At 43.9% G+C, this 17,782-nt stretch overlaps 1 protein-coding gene across 1 annotated transcript in view; it reads right to left on the bottom strand.

Annotated features, from left to right (window-relative positions):
* Positions 1–17,782, bottom strand: part of CCDC171 (coiled-coil domain containing 171) — a 292,925-nt gene that overhangs the window by 66,789 nt on the left and 208,354 nt on the right. Inside the window, exon 25 of the mRNA XM_075559944.1 lies at positions 10,818–10,949. Within this exon, the coding sequence (XP_075416059.1) occupies positions 10,818–10,949 (132 nt within the window). The remainder of the gene's footprint in view (positions 1–10,817; positions 10,950–17,782) is intronic.

The raw sequence follows: 17,782 nt of genomic DNA, 5'->3' as shown, positions 1-17,782 counted from the left end.
AGCAACTCTAGAATATAACTCTAGCAACATTTTCATCACCACACAGATATTACCTAAAGTTATTTTTCATACAAAAGGACGATGCCAGTTCCATAAGAAAAAACAATTAAATAAAATAATGAGATGTTCTGCATCTAACCTTATAACCTGTCACTACAAGATAAAAGATTTCATCCAGTCTACAGCCAATCCTATTACTTTTGGATAGTTATATATAACTTTTTTAATTTTCTATGATTTTGTTGTTATTGTTCCTCCTTGTAGGAAACAAAGGAAGAAATGATAAAGAAATAAAAGTCTAAAAAAGGAGCTTCATGAATCACATCTAGTTTTTATATAAGTCTGATGAGATTTTACTAAATGTAAGTTCAGGTCACTGATACAGGTCCTTTTCACAAAGAAGAATCCATGAATGTTTTCAAGAAGGTAGAAAGAAAGACATGAGATTCCTTAAGACCGAAGCAGCGGTCTCGTGCCAACACTTATAAGTCACCTCATCCTCTTCAAAAGGCAAAGGGAGGGGAAAAAGTCAACAAGCAAAAGATAAACGAATGAATAAACAATCAACAACAATACCAAAAACATTTACTCACCTCATCTCGAATACACCCCAGGATACAAGATGTAAAACGTCTCATCTACTAAATATTAACATATATTTTTAGAATTCCTATCTTGGATAAGAAGCATATTTAAAAGTTTTAAGGAAATGTCTATTATGAAACCCTATGCCTTCTTTCAAGGGTTTTTTTGCAGCAAAATCAACTCTTACTAATTTGCTACAACATGTCTGAGTAGGATCTAGTTTGAGGCCCTAAGAAGAATAAGATATCATTCTGAAAAGAGCCCCAACCAGAGCAACATGAATTGTGCTAAGAGTGAAGCAAAAGCAAACAGTGAATTCATGGTGAAGCTTGCGTAATGGTTTATAATGCCTTTATAGGGACAGCACCCTCAAGAGATCAGCAGTTTCCCAATGGATCGTGTATTTCCAGAAGGGATGAAGCCATGCTAAAGATGAAGCCTGAAGCTGTGGACCATCGACCTCTATTTACACGGGAAACATTAATCTTGTCCCCGCCCCACTTGCAGAGGGCTGACAATTAACAGCAGAAATAATAGCCAACATTGGAACATTGTAGGCCATTCTGACTGAAAAATTAAAGTTGAATGAACTTTCTGCTCGATGGGTGTCAAACCATCACACTCAGATTAGCTGCAGATGAGCAGAGCTGTCAATGGAAATTTTAAACCTATAGGATCAAGACCTTGAAGCATTTCTTCAAAGAATTGGAATGGGGGATGAAACACGGCTTCACCGGGGCAATCCTAAAGCTAAAGCACAATCAAAGCATTGGCTACCAAGAGGGGGCGTGGGGGGTGGTCCCATCCAAGGAAAGGAGGGCCAAGTCAGTGAAGAACAAAGATCATGACAACAGGATTTTGTTTGGAGAGTTGGAGGGTGGGAGTACTCAAGGCATTTTGTTTGTTGCCTTTCTTGAGGGCCAAAGAGCAATAATGTCTACATGAGCATTTTGAGAAAATTAGCCAGAGATTTAGTAGAAAATTCCCAGAAGAGCTTGACCAAAGAATCTCTACCATAAGGCCCTGGCTCATTCCTCTTCCCCAAGAGGGGAAATTTGTGAGAGTGTCCTTGAGAAATTAGGCATCTACCATGCATTCCTGATAGGCCTCCTTCTGACTTCTTTTTGTTTCCTAACTGTGAAAAAAAAGAGGAGCCCTGGTGGAATAGTGGGATATACATTGGGCTGTGAACCACACATTGAACAGTTGGAAATGACCAGTTGCTCTGAGGGAGAAAAACAAGGCTTTCTGCCCCTGTAAAGAGCCACAGACTCAAACTCTCAATGGCAGCTCCACCCTGTCTTATATGGTCGCTATGAGCTGAAATCAACTCGATGGTGGTGAGAACTTTAAAAACCCTTAAAACATACCCATTTTTGTTCAGTCAATAATGTAAAAAAAAAGACTGCCTGGTTAAATCCCGAGTACACTCAGTTCTTTAAAGATGGGCCAAACTACTGGTGTTCTTGCTCACAACACTGGCCGGCAGTTGCTGGAGCTGATGTTGAAAACTGAAGCCCTTATTTTTCATTATCTTTTGATTCCAGCTTCCATGAACTTTTTGAAGTCCCTTCATTTGTCTCACAAAACTTAGCTCTGAGATGCCGCCCGAGACCATGTTTAACAATGGATAGGAAGAAAACAGCTTTTCTACAACAAATCTTTCAAAGGAAAACATGGGGAGGGAGAAACAAATGAATGGTAGCATGCATGATCTGGTAAGTTATCTGGACCAAAAGCAAAACCAACCAACCATAACTGTTCGTTGTAGCTCTCCAGATTCTGTCCTAAAAATCTGAGTGATGCAGTCACCCTTCCATCTCCCTCACCAAAAAAAAAAAATAAATAAATACAAATAAAACAACAGACACAAGAAGGCAAGGAGAGACGAAGGGGGGTAAGAGGATGCGAGGACGTGTGTGATAACACTGAAACTGCTCTAATAGTGACGGGCATCCTGGGCCGAGTGTGACCACTACCTGGCTTTCTCCAGGACATTCTGCCCAGTCATGATGAACTATAATCTTCAGAGAAGAAAGAGGTTGAGAACAACAAGGCGTAACTCAGAAGGGCTGCAACCGATGTTGCAATGTTATTGCTACTGATAGTGAATTCAGCCCAAGGTAATTATGAGCATCCCAATTTGCACTACGCTCTTCGAGTCAGTTCTGTGTACATTAAGATCTTATTCCTGGGAAATGTTATTTTATGTAATACTGCTTCCAGCAAGGTTATCTCTACTTGTGCATTATCAAATCTTTTTTGTTTTGTTTTATGAATAAGAAGAATGTATTCTTCACAGCATAGTCAAAGCAGGAAAGACCTGGGTGTGTTTGAGAGAGGAAGGGAGTGTGACTGAAGGGTGGAGGTGATGAAGACCATCCGCGAGGCGAAGGCAGACTCTGCAGGGCTGTCGGCCTTCACGCAGGTGGGCGCTGCTCTCGTGCGGTGGAAGGGCCCTGGACGGTTTTAAAGCGGAAGGCATATGAGAGATCCCTCTGGGTGCGATGAAGAATACAGCTTGAAACTGAGCAAAAATGGAAGGACTAGTTAGACGGTTTTTGCTGAAGTCCAGGCACATGGACTTTAAATGATTACAACGACTTTGTGGACATGGTGGCCACGAAAATAGCGAAGGATGATGCACTTGAAGGACGTTCGGGATTAAAACCTTTGGATTCTGCTGATGGGAAACGTACAAGAATCATGAGGAACAGCCTCCAAGCTTCGGACTTGAGCAGTTGAAGGGATGTTGTTGCTGTCCAGCTGTCGTCAAGCCGATTCCAGCGCAGAGCAATCCCATCATGTAGAACAGAAGGAGACACTGCCTGGTCCTACACCAGCCTCACAATTGTGAAGTCTGAGTCCCTGAGTCCCTGAGTCAATCCGTCTCAATGGGGGTGTTATCAAATCTTTAAGGAAGAATTCTAACATTTTAATTAGAATATCCCAAAAATACATTTTCTGTGTCAATATTATGCCAGAAAAACAGCAATTCTTCTTGGTATCAATAGAAGAAAAAAAAAAAAAACCTCCCTCATTCTTAGGTTCATCTCAAGTTGGGCCTTAAGCAATAGAGGATCAAGGTTTTTCAATGGAAAAAGTTACATTTGGTAGAACTATAGACTATGCTGTTATGGTAGTTACATAATTTCATGTCAACTTGAAGTGTAGGGGTGGAGTCTAGCCTGTCAATCAGGTGCCTGATGGTGCCTCCTTGTGGGCATGACCTCCTCATAAGGAGGTACCATGCTGGTGAGCCACTCTGAGATCCGCTCGAGCTTATGATGCAGCCACTGCCATTGGATCCACAAGACTTTTCACCCACCAGCCAGGGATCTACCTGCATTTTGCATCAGTGCTTGTGGCTGCATGAGTCTGAAGAGGGATTTATGGACTAGTGTCAGACTCACGCACAAGTATCAGGCTTATGGACTTAATCTGGACTGGACTCAGATGTTTTTGTGATATATAATGACTTCTTGATATAAAGCTCTTTCTTACACATATATGAGTGTCACTGGATTTGTGTATCTAGTCAACCAGCCTAACACAGTTGTCAAACAGCCAGATGAGACAAAAACCAAAAAAACGAAACTCATTGTCATTGAGTAAATCCTGACTATCACGGTGACCCGGTAGAACAGGTCAAATTGCCCTGTGAATTTCACAGACCGTAACTCTTTACAGGAGTTTCTAGAAAGCCCTATCCTTCTCCTAGATAAGACCAAGGATGGCATTATTCCATCACAATCATTCAGTCCCGGGTGAAGCAGATGCCTTCATCAACTCATTGTTTCCCCCTGCACTGAATATAATGCATAACCCTTCTTCCAGGTAGGACTTTCCAAACTTTTGAGATGACATTTCAGCATTCTGTTTGACTTCACAACCCAATTCTAAAAACAGTTTCTACTTTTCAATTTACAAGGCACTTTCATTTTACGATTCAGGATAATGCTTGCATGCATAACAACTTTAGACAACCCCAAATTTCTTGTAACTCATTACAGAAATTATTCTATTTATCCAAAAAATGGTCAAACTTAACCATCTCAAACGTTCAGAGCACAGTCAGGATCCCAGAAATCAATGAAAAGGAAAGTCTGAGATGAAACAGCTGTCTCAAGCTATCTGCTCTCTACGTCACCACAGAGACCGCTGTAGACCTGAGCCCTGATGACGCTGTGTCACATACAGGCATAAGAAGGGCAGACTTGAAAAATCAACAGCAACCAAAATCAAAGCAAGAAGGCTTTCTTTTATCATCTGGAAATAAAAACACCACATCTTTGGAAAGTTCTTTTATTAAAAGTCATAATCTTCTATGACATTTGCTAAAGAACCAATTGAAGTCATTTAAGAGTAAACTAGGACAGCGTTTTCCAAGGCTGAAGCCCACACCAAAACACTTAGGATGCAGGTCACCCAGACGCAGCAATTATATGTGTTCTAGAGAAAAAGTGGGAGAAGTCTGCAAATGTGCACGTGCAAAGGCATTCACTGGCACCTTATGTAACCACGTAACCAGAAACAGGTCAAATATCTTGTGGTAGAGAGTGCTGGACTACAACTAGGCCGTGAAAAAGGATTCTGTAAATCTGAATGAGGGGCCTTCAAAAAGCTCGTGGAGAAATGGATTTTAAAAGGCAATGGAATTTCCCCATGAACTCTTTTGAAGCACCTTGTATTTGTTAACAAGAAAGATATCCGTGATGTAATTTGGTGGAAAAAAAATGCTTCCACAACATTGTGGCCTTTTACTATTTAAAAACATGGAGCCGGCATACATAAAGCATGTGCACATGTTTACGTGCATGGCTAAAAGATAACTACAAGAATGCACACCCAAATTGGCATCATCTCTGACAGTATAAGGTCAATGATTTTTATTTTCCTCTATCCCTTTATATTCAAGCTCTCTGCCATCGAGTCAATTTTGACTCAAAGTGACCCTATGTAGTTTGATTTTTTTAATATATGTGTTTGAAATGAACTTGTATGTCACTAAAGACTCCCAGTCCACTTGCCTTACTTTTCCTCCTTTTTTAGCCACTCAGACCAGTATTTAGATGTGAGAGAGAAGGAATCTGGAAGGTTTTTATTTTTCTACCCTTGTTAAACCCTCCATAGCTTTGTTCCCCCACTCCAGCCTTCCCTCACCCTCTTCCCACCCCTGCCCCTGGCCTCTTCGTAGTCATCAAAGTTTTGTCTATGGGTGTGTAAACCATGTTTCTTTGTTTTCCTTATAACAATGTTGGGATTAAATATTTATCTTAGTAAGATTGACTGAGTTTGCTAAGCATAATGTTCTCCTGTTTTTTCCATGTCTTGCAGTGTTTAAGAGTTATTGTTTTTTATTGATGTGTAAAACGAATTTGATTTTTTTCATTGTCATGACCATGTACAGCTTTTACAATCTTTATATATTATTAAAATTTTAAATATCTACATTTTAATCTTGGAAACTTTTCTACTGCTGTTTAGAGGCAAAGAGCATTAAATATTTGAATATATCATTCTAATGTTTTCTCTTTTTTTCATTCTAATGTTTTCATATTGCAACTTATATGTATAGCAATGGCCCAGGATAATAAAATTTTTTAATTAGGTATATCATATGATTTTTACTTAAAAGAAGAAAACGTTTGGCACACTCAGCAACGTTTTCATTTGGTGTGGCTAACTCTGCCGCTGAGAGGCGTGATTTTGCTCTTTGAAGAGTCACGTGTATGGATAAGAGAACCCGCAGAGGAAGCGCCTCAAAAAGAGCACTTCACGATTTAACTCCATGAAGACGGTTCTAAAAGCACACGGGGAAGTCCCATTATCATTTCCTTCCAGTTTTTGAAGCTTTAGACATAACAAAATAGCTCAGAGAAATTTCTAAGTCTGGAAAACAGGTACACATGTTAAAGCACACACAAAGCCAGGGTTATCTGAAACGGATGTGTGTAACACAGAACTAAGAGCCTCACGGAGCTCGGGCTAGGTGAGGGCACGGGGAGCCTGGGTGACGCCAGGATTGCCATATTTCTGGTAAGGGTGCTGTTATTTTTAACGTTCATAAATAAGGGGTTTCGTAAGCAAGTGGTTCCACAACAAAGCCGCTCTCCTTACATGTCTGTAAGCAGGTGTTAATTTCTAGAAGTGTTCACTAAGCCTTCCATCATTGTGTGAAGTGGCTAGGTTAGGGTGTGGGGGTGGGGAGACAGGTTATTTTTAAGTGCAGTGGACTTAGAAGTGGAAAACTGGTCGTGCAGAAGTGGAGTCTGGAATCTCTTCACCCACATGTACATGCACATGTACCATGTCCGTATAACAGGTCCGAGTGCCAGGCAGCCATCGGAGCTCGCAGGACACAGCCTCTGGTTTTGCGAAGCTTTCATGCTAACACAGCTCAAGTCTTTGCAAAGTACCTGTCAGATCCCAAGTGCAAGGTGCATTCACGCCCCTCGCCCCCACGAGTGAGGAACTTGGACCGGCTGCACTTCCAGAGACGCACACCCCCTGAGTAACTTGTCCGGTTGACACTCGTCAGGATTCCTATGAGACCGGCCCTTTCTTCTGGATCACCCTTTATTTCCATAGAGAGGAAATTAGAAGTCTAGAAACTGGACTCACCTGCCAAACCCTCTCCCCACCCCATCCCCAAGCCGTCTTAAATCAACACAAAAACCAGCAGGCCATGACTGACAGAAGGCAGAGGGCTGGAGGGAAAGCATAGGTGGACCACAAAATGGGTTCTCTCCTCCCGAGGCACAAAAACACAACTCGAAGACGAAGAGCTTGAGCAACAGGTATTGTCTTTATGCAGGTGAGCAACCTATCTGCTTCACCAAGGCCTCTGTGTTCACCTTATTCCAGCCCGCTCACCTGAACCCAACTGGTCTGCTAGAGGTGCCGATTTCTCCCCAGTAGCATCCCTGCCAGCTCAGCCCTGGGCAGCTAACCACAAGTTCAGTGGTTCGAAACCACCAGGCACTCCTTGGGAGAAAGATGAGGCTATCTGCTTATAAGTTGGACTTCGGAATGGATTCGGTGGTGTAGGACTCTCGTGAAACCGAATCGTGTGTCCCGTGAGAGGGAAAGCCTGCCCCGGGCGCTTAAGACTACAGCAGCAGGGCACCTGGGGCCTGAGGGCCAAAGAAAGAAATGGGCGTCCAGGAAAGGGGACCTCGCTGGGCCATCAGGTGCCAAGGACGAGTGACGCCGCAGCTGATCTTCATCAAGATCACTAAGCGTTTGAAGAAAGAAGGGAAAGTGGAGGAACCAAATAGGAAGATACAGAGAAAATGGATCCTAAAGAACCATCAGCGAGTAAAAAGTACACGGATGTCGTAGAAATAATGAAAACGGGCTATTGCGGCTGGCTCTCCTTTATTGGGGGAGGGGGTGCAGTGGGTTACACGCTGGACTGCTAGCTGCAAGGTGGGCAGTTCAAACCCACCAGGCGATGCGGACAACGACGAGGCTGTCTGCTCCTCCAAAGACACACAGCCCCGCAAGCCCCACAGAGCGGAGCTAGTTGGAGTTGGCCCAAGGCCTCAGGGAGGGTGGGTCCTGGAGAACAGACACACACAATGTCGCCGTCTCTGCAGGAAGCACGGAGCTCTCCACCTGATGGGCTTGGCCTCGGATCAGCCCACGTCAGGCTGGGAGCCCTGCTAATGCGGCAGCTAAGCCCTGGCCCCCTAACCTACAAGTGAGCAGTTTGGAGCCATGGCCCACTTGGTGGTTAAAGGGCATGGCGGTTTCCTTCTGGGAAGATGTAGAGCCGGGAAAGCCCGGTTGGGGTGGGGTAGTCTGACTCAGTCTTATGGGGTCCTGCAAGTTGAAATGGACTCCCCGAGGATGGGTTTGGTTTAGAGGTGTCAATCAGCCTGAGAACCTGTGGCAACCGCCTTTTCTGCAGCAAGGAGAGGGTGGCTGCCCGCTAGCACGTCTCAGACCGCCACGGGGCCGCATTTCCCCCTGTGAGAGAAGTAACCCACCCGGGCCCTTAGCCCTCCATCGTGCCCACCCAAGAGAACATCTCTCTGCGGTCACACTGGCCCCTTTGGAAGAGACAGTCGGGGCTGGTCTAGAAAATGCCAGCTTCGCCAGCTCCCAACGACGGCCGGTAGGTTCGACCCAGAAATGCTCGCCCTGGTCAACGCGCTCTCTCCTCGCACCCATCTGCCCTGCATTCCCAACGGGCCCCTTCGTCACCTCAGGGTCACAGCACGATCATCCGAACCATATTTTCACAAGATGAACGGTAGGCTTCCAGTGTCCCAACGTTGGCCTATCACCGGAACAAAGTCTTTTCATTGACAGTGGCGCATAAATGACGACCTACTTCGTGCTCAGAGGTATAAGGAACAGCTAGTAAATGGAGAGGAAACTCCGTGTTAAGTTTCCAAGGTTTGGGGGAGGGGTCCCCCCTTCCACTTGACATCTATGTTTCGGTTTTTATTAAGGCACATTTACTGGTTCAGCTCTGCAAACAAACACACTGAGAACTGAATCCAGGTTCTGAGCGCTGCCTTTGGCTAGTCAGTGGTCTGAGGAGCATTTTTACGTCTGTCTACCTGTCATTAACTGCTCTCATTGCTGTTCTTCTATGGTAAAGGGGAAATCATGCCATCTTTTTGCCAGGCCTACCATTGTAAGCATCAGATGAGACCATGTATGCAAGAGACTCATCATCTTTGTACCCGGCACTGCAGTTCAGTGTCCACTCAAATGTTCCCTATTAGCAAACTAATGTCGCCAATTAACATAGGTTAGATCACAGCCTGTATCATCAAAGTGTGTTATGGGCATGAAACCCTTTAGGACGCTAGAGATACTCAAGTAAAAGACCCTTTTACAGTCATGAGAAAAGTCCCCGGTCACACGGTGTGGGCGCTGCAAGTCAGTTAATTTCTAAATACCGATCATTCCACTTAAAACATTCAAAACCAAAAGAAAGAAAAACCGTACAAGTATGTGGGCCTACCACGTAAGTATATTGTATGCCTACAATATAGGCATTTTTTTCTGCCTATTTACAGTCTATTGGTGGATAATCCACTGAAAGAAGCAATGGGTGTGTGTGTGTGTGTGTGTGTGTGTAGACACTAATTTGGGTATTGATCAATCAAATGAGGACGTGGAGTATGAAGTAGAGATTAAGATAGCCCTGCTAAAACAAGTTTATTCTGTACCCCCCCCCAAAAAAAGGGTTCATAAGATTCTAAAAGGAAACACATTTTAAATGTTTTTATACCTCATAGTGTGAAACAAAAGAAGCTTCAGGGGATGTTCCTCTTTAAAGACACTGGGAAAAGGAAGGGCAATTGGAACAGGGGTGATGTCTTCCTATGATCAGGCTCGCTACAAAGTGCATGAAGTCATGTATTTTTCTAATGAAGAGCTGGGCGTTAAAAGGAGAACAAGGCACGCTTGGTGTTTGTTTTGTCCAATTTCCAAAAATCATTCGAAACTAAGGGTGTGAATGATCACAATTCATGACACAGTCTACAAAGACAACGGTCACAACTGAAAACAAACATGTTTCTCCAAAGACATGTCCTCATTCAGTCCATTTCATCAGTGCGTTGGGGTTCTGCGACTTGGAGTGGAGGGCTTGGTCAGTGGAACACCTGATGTGCACACGTCCCGTCTATTTGACTGAACATGAAAGAGCAAAAACCTCTGTCCGCACCAAGTAGAGTTGGCTTCCAGTTTTGCAGAAATTAAAGGGTCACCTGAGAAATCTTGGACAGACGTTAGCATTCACGTGTAAAACCCCAGGTGTTTCTGCTGATCATTTTGTCTAAGGTGATTTATTTTAAAACAGCGAGAGCATCACACCGAGGCTAGCTTAGACAGATAACCGCCCAGTGTCTCATTGTCCTCTGCTGACAGAAAATTACCTGCTTTGAATACTGACTTAGCCACAAACCATGTTGTTGGGTTTGGTGGTGGGAGTGATGGTGGTGGTGGTGGTGGTGGTGGTGGTGGTGGTGGTGGTGGTGGTGGTGTTTACTTCGTGAACAAGACTTTTGTGGATTTTCCTTTTTTAAGAAGCTAGTTGTAGGTTGTGAAAGACAGTGTTGCATTTTAGAGGGGAAATGAAGAAGCATTTCTTTGCATCGCCTCTAAGTTGTTATTCCCAGTACTTGGAGGTTTGCATTCTCTCCAGTTAGGGCGATTGATATTTTTCTGTGGGTCTCAGTAGCAAACCATGTTATTTAGACTCTCACCTGGCACGCTACCACCTCTGGCCCGCCCTTGAGCCCCTCGCCAGCAAAGGTCTCCAGGTGCAGTTTGGGTAACTGCAGGGTGAAGTCATTCCTGCTTGCCGTAGTCCGTGACAGCGAGATCTGATCTCTGACCTAAAGGGAAAAAAACAGCATCAATGGTAATTCCCCTTCAGACACATTAACTGGGATGAACTGGGTCCCCTTGAGCCCACTGAGTGGACTTGCATTGATCGCTGGACCTGAAATCCATGAATAAATTTAGGACTAATTGATTTTTCGTTGCAAATAAATCTCTAATTCAGAGTGCTGGGGGAGAATGTTAAGAAGAAAAAGCATCCTCCCAAAGCTTGCAGTGAGGGAGGGGAGAGTTGAGAGTCACGGGCACTGTGCTCATCAAGAGGCTTTGGATTTTTTTTTCCACAGTTCCAACCTCAAAATAAAAAGAAAAGGAGGGAGGGGAAGGAAGCGTTACTATCGTTGCCTTAATAACCCCCTTGGTTTGCCTGGCATTTGTTGATGGGTACGAGATGAGGTTGTTATGAGGTATAATTAGTCTTTGAAAAGAAAACTTCAATGATATGAACACTGGAATCAAAACAAATATGCGGAACACAGACACTTGAAATAGAAGAGGTTGGTTTGCCTTCTTTCTTCTTAAAATTGCCGCAGTTTTTTACACTCTAGTCTTAACGATTAAATCCATATAAACCAACTCAGTCTCACAACTTCTAAATAAGATAGCTTTGAAATAAAATCAGTAGCATTTGTACTATATTTCTAAGTACTCGGAAAGGTAACAATACAAACACAGCACAGATGTAGAAAAAACACAGATTCCCTAGCCAGTAAAGGAACCACACGCCGTTGATATCACACTGCCACCTTCTGGGAAAATAGGGAAATGCTCCCCGCCCGGTGGGCTAGACCGAGGAAAGGGTCGGAAACACATATTTTGGTTTTTTCATTTCCAAACTAGCAAAGGCCTTAAAAGTCTGCAGTTTGGCTCGTGTTTCAGATGAATAAACTGTCGTGCTTAATCACGTAATTTAAAATCGGGCATTTTCACGGGTGGACCTGTTTTCTAACTTCCCTTTGACTAATCGCTTCTGAATGAAGTCTCACTTGGACAGCACACATTCACTTGATGACTGTCATGCAGCCAGCTCAAAGATACTGGACATGAAGAGTTTATCTGCAGAGAGAGGGAGAGGAAGCAATAGAAGAGCAAGACTCATTGCCCAAATAAGAATGCTTACTTCTCTAGGTTGAGCAAGTTCAACTGCTTGCCTACGTGCGCTGTCAACAAGGCATTGCATTCGTTTTTCTGTTCTACAGGCCGAGCGTGTAAAACGGGGGGAACTACTCCGCGGTCCATGAATGAACTCCCTCTGAAAGGCACACCCCACACGGCTGCCTGCTCCTTGGAGCATCGGGGACCAGCCAGCACGCACAAAAGCAGAACGGCCTAATTGTTCATGCTAATCTCTGGGCATAAAAATCCTGATATTTTCCAAGCTGATCTTAGGAATCTCCGTCGATACCAATGGCTGTGAAAGCACACACACTAATGCAATTTTCATAAAGGCGTTAGGGCTCTGTGCGCCCGGCAGTCACAATTCATCATGGGCATTTATCCCTACCACACCTTCACCGGTCTCCAGGCAGGATAAGAATGCTAGCAAGCTCACTCAAACAGAACAAGATCAAACACATTTTACAAATATATTTGTTTTAGGTTTTATATTCTATGTGTATAGTGCCTTCTCTTGCCTTTGTTTTCTGTGTTTTTTTTGTCACTGATGTGCACACAGATAAAAGAAAACATTAATGTGGGTTAAGGTACTGAGAATTTATCAACATCAAACCGCCAGTGTTTTGCCTTCTACCCTTCTGAACCAAAGTCAATAGATCTAAATATTTTACTGCACCCTGGCCAATTCATTGTTTGATGTTTAAAAACTCACCCGGAATCAAAGAAAATTTATTAAATTTGAGCCCCCAAATGAGATACTATTAGCTTTGAAAGTCAAGTTTAACTGCGATATTGATGATTCTCTTTTTTCTGTGACAAAATTCACTAGGGAAATCCTGGGCGTCAAAGTACAAAAGCAGATTGCGAACACGGGCAAGGGGCTGGGGGTGGGGCCAGAAGCAATGGAGGTGAACCCTCCGCCAGGCTTGGGCTACCTGGCCCATCTGGCCGCCGGCCAGAGGGGCTCAGCCTTTGTCTCCGAGGCTGGGCAAACAGTGAGCAGCATCTGATAACCTCTAAATAAAGTGGGTGAGCAAAGCCACGAGGGGGCATCAGCATTTAAAACTTTGCTTTATTGTCAAATGAACACTTTCACAACACACTACCTCAGGAAAGTGAGTCATTTTTCAGACTGACTTCCCCTGGAAACTCCAAGTGAAGCTGCTGTTGTTAAACCTGATCATGCAAGTCATCAATACCACATTCTTTGCAACATATATGCGAGTTGATACTTTCTTTTCATTACAAACCATCTGCTAAACTGGACAGTGGCAGCAAGCGACCCTGCCCAGGGGATATGGAACAGAAGCAGGATGGTGTATTTCTCTACTAAAATTTTAAATCATCTCCTTTTTAAGCTATCCTGAAATCATGAGAGTAGATTCTGAAATTCTCTCATGCTACTCAGAAATTTGGTGTGCGTGGTGTGTGTGTGTGTGTGTGTGTGTGTGTGTGTGTGTGTGTGTGTGTGTGTTTAAACTCTTACAAATGATTGGCTAGGAATTATTTTTCTTTTCATGAAAACAGATTTTTTTTTCCAGGCATCCTCTTGGGAGGACACAAAGCAGGGCCAGGAGGACAAGCGCCACTCTCATGGTGCACGCACGAAAAGACCAGGAGGGGAAGGAAGATGGCGAGGACAGGAGATAGGGAGGGGTGCAGGGGGAGGGGTGGTCGAAAAGAATGCAGAAGGAAGTATGAATTTCAGGAGGGCAATCAGGATAAACAGGCGGATTTGACACAGAAGAATGGAAGGAAGCTGGCTGTGACCTGAATGCATTAGATTTGTTCATAAGAAAAACAGAACAAACATGGGCAAGGAGAGCCAGTAGGGGCTGCTTTAGGAGAAAGCATCCCATTGGATGCCAACTGGCTCTTTTCCCAGGTGCAGACCTGGGGTCAAAAGACCTGAAAGGTCACAACGGTAGAACAGAACAATTCTTTTTCTTCCTGAAAGAACAAGCAGATGCACCTTTAAGGCACCAATTTTTGGGGTGGTGTAAAATTGAACCATCATCAGTGGCTGAGTTAAGATTACAATCAGAGTTTCAAATTTCAAAGTCATGTCAAATTATCATTCGAAAAGGTATTCTTTAGTTCTGTCTACAGCACACCTCATATAATTGGGATTCTATACTCTTCGCTTATTTATATATAAAGATAAGCAATAAAAATACCTAAAATGCTTTTTTACTTTGTGGTGGCTAGCAGTCCATTTTTAACAGATAACAAATTTTTCACAAGAGTTTACCACATAAATCTCAATTGTAGATAGTTTTTGTAGCACTCAATAGAGCGGTAGGATTTCACAGTGTTTTGAAAAAGAATAAAGTAAAAATGTCTATGTGGCTGCCTTAGAAAAAAATTTACTTTTCAAAATCCCAATTTACATTCTCCCTTTTGAAAAGCCAGTCTTCTAGAATAGGTGCTACAAGAAACAAGAGGAGCAGAGAGGAAAATAAATGGGATGGTCTGATGGGTCAGTCAGTATTATAAAACATACAGTTACTTGACTAAAAAAGACAGGTCCTGGTGGTGTGGTGGTTTAAGCCTGGGGCTTAACCCTAACCACAAGACTAGTAGTTCAAAACCATCAGACATTTCACAGGAGAAAGATGAGGCTGACAGCTCCCAGAAAAATACAGACACCCATAGGAGCATTTCTATTCTGTCCTGTCCAGGCACTGACAGTCAGAATGAACTGGGTGGCAGTGGGTTGGGGTTTATTGTAATAATCTCATTCCAGATTGAAATGAAAGCATAAGACCAGTGTTGTATTGTTCCACTCCTCGAAATAACCAAGACTCACAAGCCACCATTGTGTTGTACAAATTTTCTGTATTTCTACCATAACACCAAAAGGCTATTTCTGCCAGCTATGCCAACTACACAGCTTAAACTAAAAATCACACTGAAAGGGCCATGGACTGACAGAAGAGCAAACAGATCAGTCTGGGCAGCAGCACAGCCACAGTGCTCCTTAGAAGTAAGGCTCTCACAGGACTCTGTCTCACACCCTTCGGACATGTATCAGGAGAGACCAGTCCCTGGAAGAGGGCATCGTGCTTGGTAAGCATCCAGCAGAGCAGCCCAGAAGAGGAGGGTGCTGGACGAGATGATGGACACAGTGGCTGCAGCAATGGGCTCAAACACACAGCAAGGGCCAGGACGGCGGGCCGGGCAGTACCATTTCCTTCTGTGTGCACGGGGCCATGTGCGCTGGAACTCAGCCAATGGCACTAACGAAAAACTTAAATGGGTCATTTTTTCCCAAAGAAAACTCGTTCACGTCTCAGAACGAGGACCTATATAGTTTTCGGTGCACTGCTACCAATCTCTCTGTACATAATGTGCCAATTGAGAAACACAATCATGAAATGGAATACTAGTTGTGATGGTATTAATGGGATTCCAAGGCGGAAAGAAGGAAAGATTCCGGCCAAAGCTAAGATATGTTTAAGAACACGTGGAGGATGTGTGTGGTGTCTGATCCTGAATGAATCAGAAGACAACTGGAAGACACAGAAAACAACTGGTCCATGTTCCACCATTTCCGGAGGTAGCGCATGATCAAGAACTGGCAGGAATGAAGGGAGAAGTCTGAGCTGTATGCACGAGTACAACAAATGGTCGTTCAAAAGTGGAGGCAACTCTGCAAGTGCTCACTCACCGGTGCCAAGGACGTGGAAGACCCCCACCTGGCCAACCAACTGGAGCAAATCCTTATTTGTGCCTGTGTAAGTCTGGGTACTTTGGAGAAACACATCCGCAGAAACTCGTGTATAAGAGAGAGTTTTGTACAGAGGTTAAGAGGGCATCAAGAAAACATCCCAACCCAGTGCTGCCCAAGCCCATACGTCCAACATTAACCCATATATCCGACCCCAACCCACAAAATCCTCCGCCATCTCACAAAACATACACAATGATGCCGACTGCAGGAGAAAAGGCAAATCAGTGAGCGAGTAAGCATCTCAGCATTGGCAGGGGTCTCCACACAGCTGCTCCAGCACTCAGGGCTGTATCGGGGTAGGTCCATGTGGCTTCTCCTTGAGGATGTCTTGCAGGACGTGAACCTTGCCAGCTGAAGCAGGGAACTGGCTAAGACAGCTGTATCCTGGTCTGACCATCAGAAAGCAAGAGACCGAAGAACTAGAAAGGTGAGGCTGACCATTTATCCCTCTGCCCTTCAGTTAACCCCACATATTTATCAGCCAGGTTGGCACAATAAACTACCTACCTCAGTGCCCATTCCCAAGAAACGTGATCCAACAAAATTTAGAAATCATGCAACAATGTCATTAATATCACATGCAGGTGAACATTTGCTGAAGACAATTCAAAATCATTGCACCAGCATATGAGCACGCAACTGTCAGAAATTCAAGTCAGACTCAGAAGAGGAATATATAAGGTAAGACTGTCGTTACTGATGCCAAATGGCTCTGGACTGAAAGCAGCGATGACCAAAACGATATTGACCTGAATTTCATGCCAAGGCATTCCACTCGCCAGACTAGCGGAAACTGTAGAAGATACTGCAAAGAATCGGAATCCCAGAATCTTTCATTGTGCTCTTTAGGACCTGTGCCTCTAACAGAACACGAGTTGGAAGAGGATATGGAGGAGGTTTTTGTTCGTTTGTTTTTGTTTTTCTAAATCAGGAAAAGCATGGATCAGGATTAAGTCCTTGACCATACTTATTCTATCTGTGTGCAGAGCAAATAATCTGGGAATCTGGACTAAATGAAGAAGAATGCCGCATCAGGACTTCGGGAGACACTCATTAATAGCCTGAAATATGAAGATACACACTTGGCTTCCTGAAACTGATGATGATGGGAAGCACTTGTGGATGAAGATTGAGTTCTCAGTTGGCGCTGCTCCTCGGCATAAAGAAAATTTAAATCCTCTCAGCTGCATCAATTAGCAACATGATTTTGATAGGTGGAAAAAAGACTGAAGTCATAAGGATTTCGTTTTACTTGGATCCAATCAGCACTCGTGAGAGCAGTAGTCAAGAAATCCTCTGCCTTCTTTTGTACTTTTCCTTCCATCCATTCTACTGCTTTCCCTTCTCCTCTTTCTTTCTTTCTTCTTCTTCTGTTTCCTACTACAGCCAGAGCAAGGGCCAGCACACTACAGCCCAAGGACCGCTGGTTATTAAGAACACAGCGCCACTCAAGCATCTGTTCTCCGAAGTTGCTCTTCTATTACAATAATTAAACCATTGTGGTTCACAAAGAAGCGTCATGGCCCCCAAACCTAAAACATTTACTACGTGGACCTTCACAGAAAAGGTTTGCCATCTCCTGCCCTAGAGATGCAAAAGGAAAGATGAACCATATTTCCAGCCTCTATACTGATTGTTTTAAATGACCCCTCCCATGAGAGGACCGATGAACAATTTCTCGAGTCAGTCCTTTGTCGGTCCACACAGGACTCTAAGTCTCATAGCCACTTAGAGTGCTTCACAAAGTGAGTACCCTAGCAATGCCCATGGAAGCAGCAGGCGAGCAATCCAGTGACCCACTGCAGTGGGTAATACGAGGCACCAGACTCCGTTACAGTCCTTCATCAAACAAGGATGGCACCTTGAGGACTAAGGAATGCCCGAGCCAAGCCATGGTGTTTTCAAAAGGCTTGTATGCGCGTGAAAGCTGGACACTGAATAAGGAAGACCAAAGAAGAATTGATGCAATTGGATTGTGGT

This window comes from Tenrec ecaudatus, chromosome 10 (assembly GCF_050624435.1).
Source record: "Tenrec ecaudatus isolate mTenEca1 chromosome 10, mTenEca1.hap1, whole genome shotgun sequence".
In the NCBI taxonomy this organism is placed as follows: Eukaryota; Metazoa; Chordata; class Mammalia; order Afrosoricida; family Tenrecidae; genus Tenrec; species Tenrec ecaudatus.
This window is presented reverse-complemented; position numbering and strand designations above follow the sequence as displayed.